Here is a 15,112-nt window from a genome sequence, read left to right on the forward strand (position 1 = left end):
AGGAAATTGATGGGATTGAAGGCCGATAAATCCCCAGGGCCTGATAATCTACATCCTAGGGTACTTAAGGAAGTGGCCCTAGAAATAGTAGATGCATTGCTGATCATCTTCCAACATTCGATGGAATCTGGAACAGTACCCATGGATTGGAGGGTAGCTAATGTTACCCCACTATTCAAAAAAGGTGGTAGAGAGAAAACGGGGAATTACAGACCGGTAAGCCTGACATCGGTAATGGGGAAAATGCTGGAGTCCATTATAAAAGATGTAATAGCAGAGCACTTGGAAAACAGTGACAGGATCGGACAAAGTCAACATGGATTTACAAAAGGTAAATCATGCTTGACTAATCTACTGGAATTTTTTGAGGATGTAACTAGTAAAATAGATAAGGGAGAACCAGTGGATGTGGTGGAGTTTGCACATTCTCCCCGTGTTTGCGTGGGTTTCCTCCGGGTGCTCCGGTTTCCTCCCACAGTCCAAAGATGTGCGGGTTAGGTTGATTGGCCATGATAAAAAATTGGCCCTTAGTGTTAGGGGGATTAAATACGTGGGGTTATGGGGATAGGGCTTGGGTGGGATGGCTGTCGGTGTAGGGACTGGGTGCTAGGGTTTGGATGATCAGCCATGATCTCGTTGAATGGTGGAGCAGGCTCGAGGGGCCGAATGGCCTGCTCCTGCTCCTATCTTCTATGTTTCTATGGTGTATTTGGACTTTCAGAAGGCTTTCGATAAGGTCCCACATAAGAGATTAGCGTGTAAAGTTAAGGCACATGGGATTGGGGGCAAGGTATTGACTTGGATAGAGAACTGGTTGGCAGATAGAAAGCAAAGAGTTGGAATAAACGGGTCTTTTTCCGAGAGGCAGGCAGTGACTAGTGGGGTACCGCAGGGATCGGTCCTAGGACCCCAGCTATTCACAATATATATTAATGATCTAGACAAGGGAACTAGATGTAATATCTCCCAATTTGCAGACGACACAAAGCTGGGTGGGCGTGTGTGCTGTGAGGAGGATGCCGAGAAGCTCCAGGATGATTTGGACAGGTTGGGTGATTGGGCAGAAGCATGGCAGATGCAATATAACGTGGATAAATGTGAGGTTATCCACTTTGGTGTCAAAAACAGGAAGGCAGATTATTATCTGAATGGCAATAGATTGGGAGAAGGGGAAGTGCAACGAGACCTGGGTGTCCTTGTGCACCAGTCACTGAAGGTAAGCATGCAGGTGCAGCAGACGGTTAAGAAGGCAAATGGTATGTTGGCCTTCATAGCAGAGGGTCTGAGTACAGGAACAAGGATGTCTTGCTGCAGTTGTACAAGGCCTTGGTGAGACCACATCTTGAGTATTGTGTGCAGTTTTGGTCGCCTTATCTGAGGAAGGATATTCTTGCCATGGAAGGAGTTCAGCGAAGATTCACCAGGCTGATACCTGGGATGGCAGGAATGACGTATGAGGAGAGATTGGGTCGATTGGGCTTGTACTCGCTGGAGTTTAGAAGAATGAGAGGGGATCTCATTGAAACTTATAAAATTCTGGCAGGACTGGACAGACTAGATGCAGGGCGGATGTTCCCGATGGTCGGGGAATCCAGAACCAGGGGCCACATTCTAAGGATAAGGGGTAGGCCATTTAGGACAGAAATGAGGAGGAATTTCTTCACCCAGAGAGTGGTGAACCTGTGGAATTCTCTACCACAGAAGGCAGTAGAGGCCAATTCATTAAATATATTCAAGAAGGAATTGGATATATTTCTTAAGGCTAAAAGAATCCAGGGGTATGGGGAGAAAGCAGGGACCGGGTACTGAACTTGGATGATCAGCCATGATCGCATTGAATGGCGGAGCAGGCTCGAGGGGCCGAAAGGCCTACTCCTGCTCCGATCTTCTATGTTTCTATATTTAAGTCAGTTTCCATATGTGTAACATCCAGCTTTTCCACACTGCCCTTGACTCCTTGCCTGTTACAGTGCTGTCTGACATCAAGCCAGAAGATGAACCAGAACTGACTTGAATGGGCTGTACAAGTTGGGGAGAGCGAGTTGCATAATCTCCCCCTTCAGCACTAACATCCTTTTTTGACAGTACTGCCTGTGACAGCAGGGGAAGCTGGAGATTTGTGTTACAAGCATATGCAGCCAGAGGAGGAGGAGTTTGGCATGTTTGTGTCTGGTGACGGTGTGTGTAATTGCTGAAGAACTGCATTGATGCAAAATAGTAGCGAGAGAGAATATGGAACACAATGTTGATATGCGTGTAGAAACCACGCTGTGAACCTGCCACTGCAGACAGCCACACAATGGGCTGGATTTTCATTCAGAAGTTGGGAAGGAGGCGGGACTACAACTTTCGGGTTGTAGTCCTGCCTCCATCGAGATGCGGGCAATCCATGCGATTTTAACTTGATTGACCTTGTTGAGCCCGCTCAGCGGGCCAATTAAGGGCCACCCAGCAACAGCTGACGTCACAGACTGAAATTTCATCTGTCAAGACGTGTTGACAGATGAAATATCAGTGTTTCACAGCTGTTTGAAGCTGTCAAACACTGACAGTCTTACTACTAACCTGAGTCCTTCTACGCAGACTCAGTTAGAAATCTCACCGCCACTGAAAGCTGCAGGCTGTCACTTTTGACAGATCGCTGCCATTCTGCTTTCTGTGCCGGCTGAATGATGGACTCCCGAAGCCTAGAGGAAGGCTGTAAAGGTAAGTACAGGTAATTTAAACTTCTTTACACACTTTAGACACACCAAACACACTTACCTTTGCACTCATGCACCCATCACTCACCTGAGCACCAACATCTCGACCCCTCCAAGTCCTTCAACCCGACGGCCCGACGACTCTAACTTGGCGTGGTTTGGAGCCGTCGGGAATCCCACACGACACCCTTCAAAATAGGGATTAGGCTAAAAACTGCCCGTTAACTACCTGTTCACAGGCAGTTAATTGGCACTAATCCCTTCCCGCCTCAGGTCGGCGGGTCCCAGTGCGGGGCGGGTACCCGCCTCTTTTGAAACTTACATGGAGGCGGGATGGTGTCGGGACCCCTGAATTGGGGATTTTAGCCCCCCGCACGCCTACAAGCCCGCCTCACGGCACACTGAAAATCAACCCCAATGTGTACACTCTCTAATCAAATATTAATAAACTTAACTGCAAAGGTCACACTTTTATTTTTTTTCTGGTGGGATGTCTCCTTGTGGTAACCAATAGGAAGCAGCCTGCAATTTGTAAACAAGGAAGGAGATTAAGTTAACAATAAATAACTAAAGTATGAAAGTTTCTTCCTATATTTGAGGTGGGAGATGCTGAAGGTTTGATCTCTGTTCATTTAATCCAAGACATCGTATTTGACTCGAGTTGAAATTGTAAATTTCCTAGAACCATTTTCATGAAAGAAAGAACTTGCATTTATATAGCGCCTTTCACGACGTCTCGAAGCACTTTACAGCCAATTATGTACTTTTGAAGTGTAGTTACTGTTGTAATGTAGGAAATGTGGCAGTCAATTTGCGCAAAGCATAGTGGCCCACGGATCCCAGGGGTGCGCCATGTGCGTAAGCGTACCTGGGATCACGGGCGATGCGCCAATCAGGAAACTGAAATCTCCGATGCCCATTCATGATTTTTTAATGCTTAATTTTAGCGGAGGCGATGTAAATATCCTACTTATGTGTCTAGGTTTCTTGTGTGCAAAAGTTTCACTGCAGGGAAATTGCATTTCATTAATAGTTTGTTAAATTGGTTCAAATCATGGAAAGTCTCAGGGAATAGTCAGCTATGTCATCGGCATTTCAAACAGTTAACTGAAAACATTAGACATTTCTCTTCCTTTTTTTCCCCCTGTGGGTGAGCCAGTTTTGTGAAATGCATCGCAGCCACTGCACAGGGACATCTTTTTCAAATAAATACATTCTTGTAATTTTGCTCTGAAATGAAAAGGACATCGGTGCTTTAGTAATTTGTTTTCACCCTTTCCCTATTTGTCTCCGTGAGTTGTGTTGGGATCAAAAGGATGTCGGTGCTTTAGTAGTTTGTTTCCACCCTTTCCCTATTTGTCTCCGTGAGTTGTGTTGGAATCAGTTGTGATCATTAGAAAGAGGAGATATTAGTTAGTTGATATAGATATTTATTTTGAAGATAATTTTCCATGGCATTTTTATCATTATGAAAATAACTGGTGTATATTTCAAGCTACTGTTTGATGCTTCACCTAATATTGCATATCCCCCCTCCCTAACGCTGTGCAAGTAGGCTCCTGTGCCTGTTTGCACCAGCTGTAAAATTTTCCTGTGTAATTGCTGGGCAGTTGGTGGGCAATTAGCCCAAATTTGTGCCAGCAATGAGGATTTGACAGTTGCAGCAGATGATCTGTCAAGTCAAAATCTGTCCGATCGCAAGTTTGGGATTTAGACTAAGAACTTGAACTTGCGGTCAATTTCAAAGGTGATATGACAGTGTACTCTGGGAGAAAATTCTGCCCCAATATATTTTCATGTGTAGCACGTGACAGTACACCCAAGAACAGCTTGCATTTATACAACGCTTCCGACATAAAATAATGCCCTTGTACACTTCACAGAGGCGTAAGGGGTGGTGAGGAAATGTTACAATTCAGAACGACTAAATAACAAAGTATGGAATGAGAAAAGGACATCATGTACTGTTTTCCCTTTCAGTACTCTACAGACCATTCTCTTATATTTGTCTAAAGTTTGTTCTTTTTCCCCATAACCAAGCAAAATACCAATATATCTAACCTTGCAACTTAAGTGGAGGTAAAACGGGCAATAAATGCAATTTTTTTTCTTAGTCCTTACCAATATTTTCATGTTTGGTTTTAAAGATACAAAATGTAGGTTAGTGAGCACGGGAGATTGGTGAGCAGGGCTTGGTGCATGTTAGGACACAGGCAGCAGAATTTTGGATGACCAAGTTTATGGAGGGCAGAACTAGGGAGGTCGGCCAGGAGTGCGCTGGAATAGTCAGTCTGGAGATAACAAAGGCACAGATGAGGGTTTCAGCAGCGGATAATCTAAGGCAAGGGCAGAGACGGGCGATTTTACAGAGGTGGAAATAGGTAATCTTGGTGGTGGTGCAGATATAAGGTAGGTAGCTCATTTCGGGGTCAAATATAACACCAAGGTTGCGAAGAGTCTGGTTCAACTTCAGACAGTTACCAGGGAGAGGGGTGGAGTTGGTCGCAAGGGAATAGAATTTGTGGCGGGGACTGAAGACAATGGCTTCGGTCTTCTCGGTATTTAATTGGAGGAAATTTCTGCTCATTTAGCACTGGATGTCGGACAAACAGTCTGACCGTTTAGAGACTGTGGAGGAGTCGAGAGGGGTGGAGGTGAGGTAGAGCTGGGTATTGTCAGCCTATGTGTGGAAACTGATGCTGTGTCATTGGATGATGTCGACAAGGGGCAGCATGTAGATGAGAACTAAGAGGGGACCAAGGATGGATCCTTGGACACCAGCGGTTATGGTGCGGGAGCCGGAAGAGAAGTCATTGCAGGTGATTCTCTGGCTATGACTAGATAGATAAGAATGGAACCAGGCGAGAGCAGTCCCACCCAGCTGGATGACTGTGGAGAGGTGTTAGAGCAGAAGTGTGTCGTTAAGAGTGTCAAAGGCTGCAGACAGGACGAGGAGGGATAGTTTACCTTTGTCACAGTCAACTAGGATGTCATTTGTGACTTTGGTAAGATCCATTTTGGTACTGTGGCGGGGGCGGAAACCTGATTGAAGGAATTCAAACATGGAATTCTGGGAAAGTTGGGCGCGGATTTTGGAGGTGACAACACGTTCAAGTACTTTGGAGAGGAAAGGGAGGTTGGAGATGGGGCCTTGGTGAGACCACATCTGGAGTATTGTGTGCAGTTTTGGTCGCCTTATCTGAGGAAGGATGTTCTTGCCATGGGAGGAGTTCAGCGAAGATTCACCAGGCTGATACCTGGGATGGCAGAAATGACGTATGAGGAGAGATTGGGCTTGTACTTGCTAGAGTTTAGAAGAATGAGAGGTGATCTCATTGAAACTTATAAAATTCTGGCAGGACTGGACAGACTAGATGCAGGGAGGATGTTCCTGATGGTCAGGGAGTCCAGAACCAAGGGTCACAGTCTAAGGATAAAGGGTAGGCCATTTAGGACAGAAAGGAGGAGGAATTTCTTCACCCAGAGAGTGGTGAACCTGTGGAACTCTCTACCACAGAAGGCAGTAGAGGCCAGATCATTAAATATATTCAAGAAGGAGTTGGATATATTTCTTAAGGCTAAAGGGATCAAGGGGTATGGGGAGTACTGAATTTGGATGATCAGCCATGATCGCATTGAATGGCGGAGCAGGCTCAAGGGGCCGAATGGCCTACTCCTCCTATCTTCTATGTTTCTATGATAGTTTGCAAAGATGGAGGGATCAAGGGTTGTTTTTGTGGGGGGGGGGGGGGGGGGGACAGTATCAGTGGAGAGCGAACTGTTTACAATATCAGCTAACATGGGAGCCAGGAAGGGAAGTTGGGTGGTCAGCAGTTTAGTGGGAATAGGGTCAAGAGAGCAGGAAGCGGGTTTAATCGACAAGATGAGCTTTGAGGTGGCATAAGGGGAGATGGAAGAAGCTAGAGAAATGTGTAAATTCCAGGTTAGGGCAGGGGGGAACCTTGGAGAAAGTCAGGTCCGGTGGGTTAGGGGATGCGAGGGTAGCAGCAGAGGCAGCTGAATGGATGACCTCTATCTTTGTAACAAAAAAGGTGTGAGCTCTTCGCATTTATTGTTGGAAGTGATGGAGGAGGCAGGGGGAGGGTGGTTTGAGAAGATGGTTTGTGGTGAAGAGAAGCCGGGTGTTTTCTTTGCCTTCCTGGATGATCTTCGAATAGTGGACAATTTTAGCGATGGAGAGCAGGACCCAATAATGCTGTGAGATCCAGCCAGACCTGGGGATGGATGGTTAAACCAGTTGTCCGCCAAAGATGTTCAAATCTGCCTTCCTTGGACTTGAGGGAGTGGAGCTGAGGGCTACACTGGGGGAACGATTAGGGTGAGAGAGTGTAATAGTTTTAATGGGGACAAGGGCATCAAAGCTGGTGTCGAGGGTGTGATTTAGCAAATCAGTAGCTGCAGAAATGTCATGAATTGTAGGCCAAAGGCTAGATAGTTGGGAATTAGCAAGTGCAGTGGTAAGGGACTTGAGGGAGAGTTTTCTCCAGGGATGGACGCAGAAAGAAGTGGGGTTGGGAGGGTTAAGGGGAATATGGGTAAACAGCGATATAAGAAAATGATGAGAGCTTGCCTTCTCATTGATCGTTATGATGGGAATAACGAGGCCATGTGAGATGACAAGCTCGAGGGGGTAGCTGTGTAAATGGGTAGGAGAGTTTATATGGAAGGAGAGATTTAGGGAGGATAGGAGGGCAGTGAACTCGGGAGAGAGAACAGTAAGAGTTGAGGTGGAGGTTGAAATCACTGAGGAGTCACACGTTGCAGAGGGAGGAAAGCAGAGAAGATATGAGAAACTTGTTCTGAAACTTGGGTGGGCAATATAGAACAAGGATTTTAAAAGGGAGACATGAGGGGTGGAACAAGGTGAGATGCTCAAAGGAGGAGAAGTTGCCAGAGGAGTAGAGAGACAGATCAAGGTGCGACTTAGAGGCAAGGGCTACACCACCACCGTGGCGGTTTGAGTGGGCCAAATGGTGGAAAGTATAGCCAGGTGGGGAAGCTTCATTTAAGGGGAAAGGTGTCATCACCCCTCAACCATGTCTCAGTCAAGGCCATGATGTGAATGTAATCATCCACAATAAGCTCATGGATGGCAAGGCCCTTATTCACAAGTGAATGCACATTTTAAAGGGAGAGGGGTGATGATAGCCGATCTATGGTAGGGTCAGAGCTGGATGGGACTGGAAGGAGGTTGGCAAGATTTGCCCCCTTGGCAGGCGGGAAGGGCGGAGAGAGAATAGGATGGGGAATTGGGGTTGCTACTCGTTAAGAGACAGTGACGAGTGCCTCAGTGGGCCTTTTGGAAGATACCATGGGAGGCACAGAGGGAAACTGTAGGATTATTTAAGAGGGAATCGAGCCTGGGATGGCGGCAGGGAAGTGGGAAAGACATAGGTCTGGATTTTATCCATGGAGGCGTGTAGGAGGTTGGACTGCAACTTTTGGGGTTGTAGTCCCGCCTCCATCGAGTTGTGGCCAACCCACTCGATTTTCACTTGATTGTTCTTGTTGAGCCCGTCCAGCGGGCTCAGCAGGCCAATTAAGGGCCACCCGGCAACAGGTGACATCACAGATTGACATTTCATCTGTCAAGAGCTTTTGACAGATGAAATATCAGTGTTTGACAGCTCTTTGAAGCTGTCAAACACTGACAATCTGTATTCTAAGTTAATTCCTTCCTCTCAGGCTGATTTAGAGATCTCTCCAGAACAGAAAGCAGAATGCTGCAGATTTTGACAGCTCGCGGCCATTCTGCTTTCTGTGCCGGTGAGATGAGGGACTCCCGAGACCTGAAGGAAGGAAGCCTGTAAAGGTAAGTAAAACTTATTTAAACACACCAAGCACAATTACCGCTGCACTCGTGCACCCATCACTCAACTGAACACTGGACATCTCGAATCCTCCAAGTCCTTCAGCCCGACGGTCCACCTCGCTAACTTGGCGTGGTTTGGAGCCGTCGGGAAGCCCACACTTCAGGGATAAAAATAGGGATTAGGCTAAAAACTGCCTGTTAACTACCTGTTAACAGGCAGTTAATTGGCACTAATCCCCTTCCCGCCTCGGGGAGGCGGCTCCCAGCACAGGTCGGGTACCCGCCTCCTGTGAAACGGGCATGGGGGCGGGTTGGGTTCGTGCCCCCCGATTTCGCGATTTTAACCCCCCACACGCCTCCAATCCCGCCTCAACGGCCCGATGAAATTCGAGCCCGAGTACTAAAGAATCGGGGTTTGTGAGGGTAGAGTACCCAAGGGTGGAGAAAAGAAAGGAAGCATGATGTCAGGAGGGGTAAAGTGGAAAAAAGAGGAAGAAAAGGGGAAATAGAAATGATGGGCTCAGGTTTGGAGTGACAGCCAAAACGTGCATGCGAATGGATACTGGGAAACTAAATTACATAGTCGTGGTTACATGCTAATTCAAGAGCACAGGGAGCAGAGAGGAGACAGCATGTTAAAAAAAAAACTGGATTTAAAGTCAGAGGTCTGATAAAGTTGATGGTTGGGTGAATCAGCGACAAATTGATGTTCAGGTGCTGAGACAAGCGAGTGAGACATGGGCTATTTGACAGGCAGAGCATTGAGGTGTGAATTTCCAATAATTTAAATGTTTCCTGTGGCAGTATTGGAACTATTTAGAACCCAAAAATTGAGCTGTCTTTTGTCTCCACTAGTCCTATCACCATCTTGTCTCGTTTTGAATACCTCTTAATGTCTCTTCTCTTTTTTGTTCTCTCCAGCCTGGCCTCTTAATCTATTTCATTCCCTGTGCCCCTTTAGTCTTGACAAAGGGTCTTGACCCGAAACGTTGACTCTAATTTCTCTCCACGGATGTTGCCTGCCCTGCTGAGTTTTTCCAGCATTTTCTGTTATTCCAAATTTTTCCACATGGAGATAAGTCAGTCTCTGGTGCTTATGGATGGATCCCCCAGGAATCTGAAAGTTGCAGTAATGAAATTCCATTTATCCAACTGTCAAACTGAGAATCAGAATTGTTATAGTGAAACAAGATTGATAGTTTCCTAAATAGTGTTAAATTAATTTAAAGATCAGAAGTTGAATGAATGGTTTGTTAATTTTTCATTCATGAACCATTCCAGAGTGCAATGAGCTGTTAAAAATACAGGCTAGGGCACAGCATATGTCCCATCTCCCTGAGGACCCTCAGGTGGGTATCATCTGTCCTGGCTGCTCTATCTATTTTCAAGTTCTTAATTTTTTTCTAAAACAAATTGTTCATTTATGTTAATATTACTAGTTTTGTTAGTAACATTATTAAATTCTAATAGTTGCGCATTATCTTCAAGGGTGAAGACTGTTGCAAAGTATTGATTTAATATTTTCACCATACCCAGTGAGTCCTTTGTAACCTGTCCTTGAGCATTCTTCAATGGCCCAATATAGTCTTTGACAATTCTCTGACTCTTCGCATAACTGAAAAAGCTTTTCCTGTTACTTCCACAGTTGTCTACAATCCTTTTTTACATTAGCCTTTTTTTGATCTAATAGCAGCCTTTGTTTTCTTTTGCAGCTCTTTATGTTCTAATAGCTACTGGGCATGGGTATATGGTGGTAATAGCCTCAGTTTTTAGGTTTGAAATAACACAACTAAAAATCAAAACATAGAGTACTAATATACAGCAGGGATTTTTGATGCTGTGGTAAGGAAAATGCACATTAGAGCTGCTTTTCATTTATTTTGGGTGAGCTTCTCCGTTAATATTTGCAGGTGTTCTAATTCTGTAGTTGAGATGGTCTTCTATCCAGTAACTTGCTTTGATCTTGGAGAAAACTGGTAGTTAATAAGTAACTGGTTTATTTAACTTCCATTTTATTAATTGTAGGCGGTGGTTTAGTTGTTTCATGGAATCTTATTTCTTTGAAAGTATCCCAGTTGTCACAGAATATGAGGAGCGCCCAAAATTATTTTTCTGTATATTTAAAAATTAGATTGATGTAATTCTTTTAGATGTCATAATTCTAATTTTGGCTTTCTCTTTCCTTTTTTAAAGGTTGAGCCAAGTGCAACAAATGGGCAAAGATGTTGGCTACAGACAAAGGGGTAGTGGAGGAATGGCTGTCAGAATTTAAGGTACAGTTTTCACCATTTAAATTGTCCGTGTTTAAATTGAGCAAATGGCGTAAACCATTTGCCATTACCGTTACTGTTGATTACTAAATCGTCACTGAAAGCATGTTCAGCGCGCTGACTATTATAGGCAGAAATAGGTGTTCAGTGAGTAGTTTGTACCTCGTTAAGGTGCAATTACCTTTTATACTTAATCACCTAAGTGGTGTCCGCTAATACTGAAGGCGTTTGAAGAAATTTTGAACAACACAATGATCGACATGCATGACTTCAAGCTTCAGTTAAGTTGATATCCAAAAGCCACATTCACTTTCGGTACTTCCCAATTTAAATACAGGAAACTTTGTGCTATCCGGCACCCACGGGACCGAGCTGCTGCCGTTGCCTAAAAAGTGCCGTACTCTCCAGAGTTAATGTTGAGAGATACGGAGATTCTTATCTCCGTATTTGACAACAAACACTGTTGCTTAGCAACAGCTTCTAAACACTCGGGTGTGGCCCTAAAGCTCTGTAGCTGAAGCTGTTGCTATAGCTGCAGACCTTGATCAGCTTGACTGTTCAAACAAAGCAAAAAAAAAGAATAAAAAACGGCTGCTGATTTTTGCCGGTGGCTCCAGATTGCCGGATAGCTCACCTCCGGATAGCACAAAGTTTCCTGTAATTATATCTCAAGAGTTTATATATCGGCAGCAGTTTTCAATTAAACATATTCAGTTCCCTTCATTTACTCACACAGAAAGTAACCGGTCATGCTTTGCATGCAACTGGAGAATATTGTGTAAGACGTCTTAGCTTAGTTCACTTAACAAGCCCCTTGCCCTCTGTGAGCTTATCGTGGATGATAGCATCGACATCATGGCCTTGACAGAAACCTGGCTGAGGGGTAATGGCACCTTACCCCTAAATGAAGCCTCCCCGCCTGGCTATACTTTCCACCACTTGCCCCGCCCAGACCGCTGCAGTGGCGATGTGCCTATCATCATCAAATCACATCTTGGTCTGTGCCCCTACTCCTCTGGCACTTTCTCCTCCTTTGAGCACTTCACCTTGTTCCACACCTCTCATTTAAAATTCTTGATCTGTACCACCCACCCAAGTACCATAAAAATGTTATCACCGAGATATCTTCACTGCTTTCCTCACTCTACACCGAGTGACTTCTCATCCTTGGTGATTTCAACCTCCATCTCTATTCATCGTGCTCTCCTCTGAGTTCACTACCTTCCTATCCTCCCTTAATCTCTCCCTCCATGTAAACTTCCCAACCCATATTCACAGCCACCCCCATGATCTTGCCTTCTCTCGTGGCCTTACTAGTCCCATCGTGTCAATCACAGATAAGGCCATCTCTGACCACTTCCTTATATTGCTCTCCACCAACAATCCCCCCCCCCCACCGCAGCCCTACTTCCTTCTGTGTCTGCCCCTGGAAAATAATCTCTCCCAACTCACTTAAAACTGCACTTAAGAAATCCCAACTGTCCAGCCTTTGGCCCTCCATTCACCATGACATTTCTGCTCAACCACACCCTCACCATCACCTTTGATGCCCTAGTCCCCATTAAAACCGTTACTCTCACCCTGGCCGTTCCCCTAGTACGACCCTCATCTTCGCTCCCTTAAGTCTAAGGGATGCAGACTTGAACAGATATGGCGGACAACTGGTTTAGCTATTTACCGCCAGATCTGGCTTGACCACATAAAGCATTATCGGGTACTGCTCTCGTCTGCCAAAATAGCTCACTATTCCAGGATCATTCTGGAATGCAAAGATAACCCCCAGCTTCTTTTCTACTGCAAACAGTCTTCTTAAACCCCTCTCCCCTGTCTCCGCCACCTTCATCTCCAACAAGTGTGAGGAGCTCATGGACTTTTTTCCCGAAGGTTGAGACCATTTGTTCAGTTGCCTTTGCCACTTTCCTTCCTTCCCGTAACCCACCGGACCAAACTTCCTCTAAGGTTCCCACCCACCCTAGCCCTGACCTCTCCAGTTTCTATCCCCTCATGACCTATCCACGCTCATCTTGTCGATGAGACCCACTTCCTGCTCCATCAACCCTATACCCATTAAATGCTGACCATCCATCTTCCTTTTCTGACTCCCATGTTAGCTGATATTGTTAAGGGTTCTCCTCAGGTACTGTCCCCCTCTCCTTCAAATCTGCCATCATCACCCTTCTCAAAAAAAAAAAAAAAAAACCCTTGTCTTTGCAAACTACCGCCCTATCTCCAACCTCCCTTTCCTCCAAAGTCCTTGAATGTGTTGTCGCCTTCCAAATTCGTGCCCACCTTTATCGGAATTCTACGTTTGAATCCCTCCAATCTGGTTTCCGCCCCCGCCATAGTACTGAAATGGCTATTATTAAAGTCACAAATGACATCCTATGACTGTGACTAAGGTAAACTATCCCTCCTCGTCCTTCTCGACCTGTCTGCAGCCTTTGACACAGTTGACCACTCCATCCTCCTGCAACGCCTCTCCATGGTCGTCCAGCTGGGTGGGACTGCACTCGCCTGGTTCCATTCTTATCTATCGAATCGTAGCCAGTGAATCACCTGCAATGGCTCCTCTTCCGGCTCCCACATTATTACCTCTTGTGTCCCCCAAGGATCTATCCTTGGCCCCCTCCTATTTCTCATCTACATGTTGCCACTTGGCGACATCATCCGAAAACACAGCGTCAGTTTCCACATGTACGCTGACGACACCCAGCTCTATCTCACTACCACTTCTCTCAACCCCTCCACGGTCTCTAAACTATCAGACTGCTTGTCCGACATCCAGTACTGGATGGGCAGAAATTTCCTCCAGTTAACTATTGGGAAGACCGATTTCTGCGGTACCTGCCACAAACACTCTCTCGCCAGCATCTGTCTGAGGCTGAGCCAGACTCTTCGCAACCTTGGTGTCAACCTTGACCCTGAAATGAGCTTCCGACCGCACATCCGCGCCATAACTAAGACCGCCTATTTCCACCTCCGTACCATTGCCTGTCTCCGCCCGTGCCTCGGCTCATTTACTGCTGAAACCCTCATCGATGCCCTTGTTACCTGTAGACTTGACTATTGCAATGCACTCCTGGCTGGCCTCCCACGTTCTACCCTCCGTAAACTTGAGGTCAACCAAAACTTGGCTGCCTGTGTGCTAACTCGCACCAAGTCCCGTTCACCCATCACCCTATGCTCACTGACCTATATTGGCTCCTGGTTAAGCAACGCCTCGATTTTAAAATTCTCCAACCTTGTTTTCGAATCTCTCCATGGCCTTGCCCCTCCCTATCTCTGTAATCTCCTCCAGCCCCACTACACCCCTGCGCACTGAGAACATTTGAAATTGTGTATACTGTGATCCATCACATATAATCATAATCCACCAGTCCATGCAAGTATGATTTTTGTTTTTCTGGTGGCAGACCTGGGCTACAACAAATTTGCCTGCTGAAATCACAGTACAATTTCTCCAAGTCTTTCATTGTTCCCAGTGGGATATCTTTGTGAAACATCTAGCTGTATATACAGGAAACTTTTTTTTATCCGGGACCGGTGTGGTGCCGGTTGATCCAAAAAGTCCGGATTTCAGAGAGGTATACTTACCAAGGTACGAGAGCCCCGGTTACACGGCCACAGGTGCAGGAGCCCCGGTTGCACGGCCACTAATATATAGTAAAACTTACCTGAACCTATTCCTGAATTTTGCCGGTTAAGAGAGATTTCTGGATATTTAGGTGCCGGTTAAAAGGGAGTTTCCTGTAGTTGTCTTTGGTTGCATTTTGTTACCTGAAATAACATTCATTTGCGTAATCTGTTGACGTCTACAAGTTTAGAATGTACTGTTTTTAACACGTTGATTTCCCAATATATTATGCTGAATTACGTTGATTTCCCAATATATTATGCTGAATTACAAAGTAATGGGGGGGGGGGCGGGGGCGGGGTGAAGTACTACCGTCTATCAATTAGTTGTTTTCTCATACGAGAAACACAATTAGTTCTTTTGCATACCCACTAGTCAAAAGGCACATAATTAGACGGATTTAAATACTGATGCTTTCTTCACAGGATGAACATCTTTATTTTATAATATAATTTGGTTTAAAGTAATTATGGAAAGAGACCAGAAAACATCAAAAGTAAAAATGCTCAACTGGGGAAGAGTTAATTTCAATGATTTAAGAAAGGACCTAGCACAGGTAGATTGGAAAAGGCAATTGCTGGGTAAAGCAGTAACTGAGCAATGGAGGGCATTCAGGAAAAATAGTTCAGGTACAAATTAGGCATATTCCTTGGAAGGGAAAAGGTAGAGCATC

At 45.4% G+C, this 15,112-nt stretch overlaps 1 protein-coding gene across 3 annotated transcripts in view; it reads left to right on the plus strand.

The window, feature by feature from the left end:
- Positions 1–15,112, plus strand: part of hycc1 (hyccin PI4KA lipid kinase complex subunit 1) — a 127,841-nt gene that overhangs the window by 20,238 nt on the left and 92,491 nt on the right. For all 3 annotated transcript variants that reach the window (XM_085980757.1, XM_085980756.1, XM_085980753.1), the window contains exon 2: positions 10,729–10,808. In XM_085980757.1, the coding sequence (XP_085836883.1) occupies positions 10,758–10,808 (51 nt within the window). In that variant the 5' untranslated portion in view covers positions 10,729–10,757. The remainder of the gene's footprint in view (positions 1–10,728; positions 10,809–15,112) is intronic.

This window comes from Somniosus microcephalus, unplaced genomic scaffold, assembly GCF_052327205.1.
Source record: "Somniosus microcephalus isolate GS21.2 unplaced genomic scaffold, FLI_Smic_1.0 scaffold498, whole genome shotgun sequence".
NCBI classification, from domain to species: domain Eukaryota; kingdom Metazoa; phylum Chordata; class Chondrichthyes; order Squaliformes; family Somniosidae; genus Somniosus; species Somniosus microcephalus.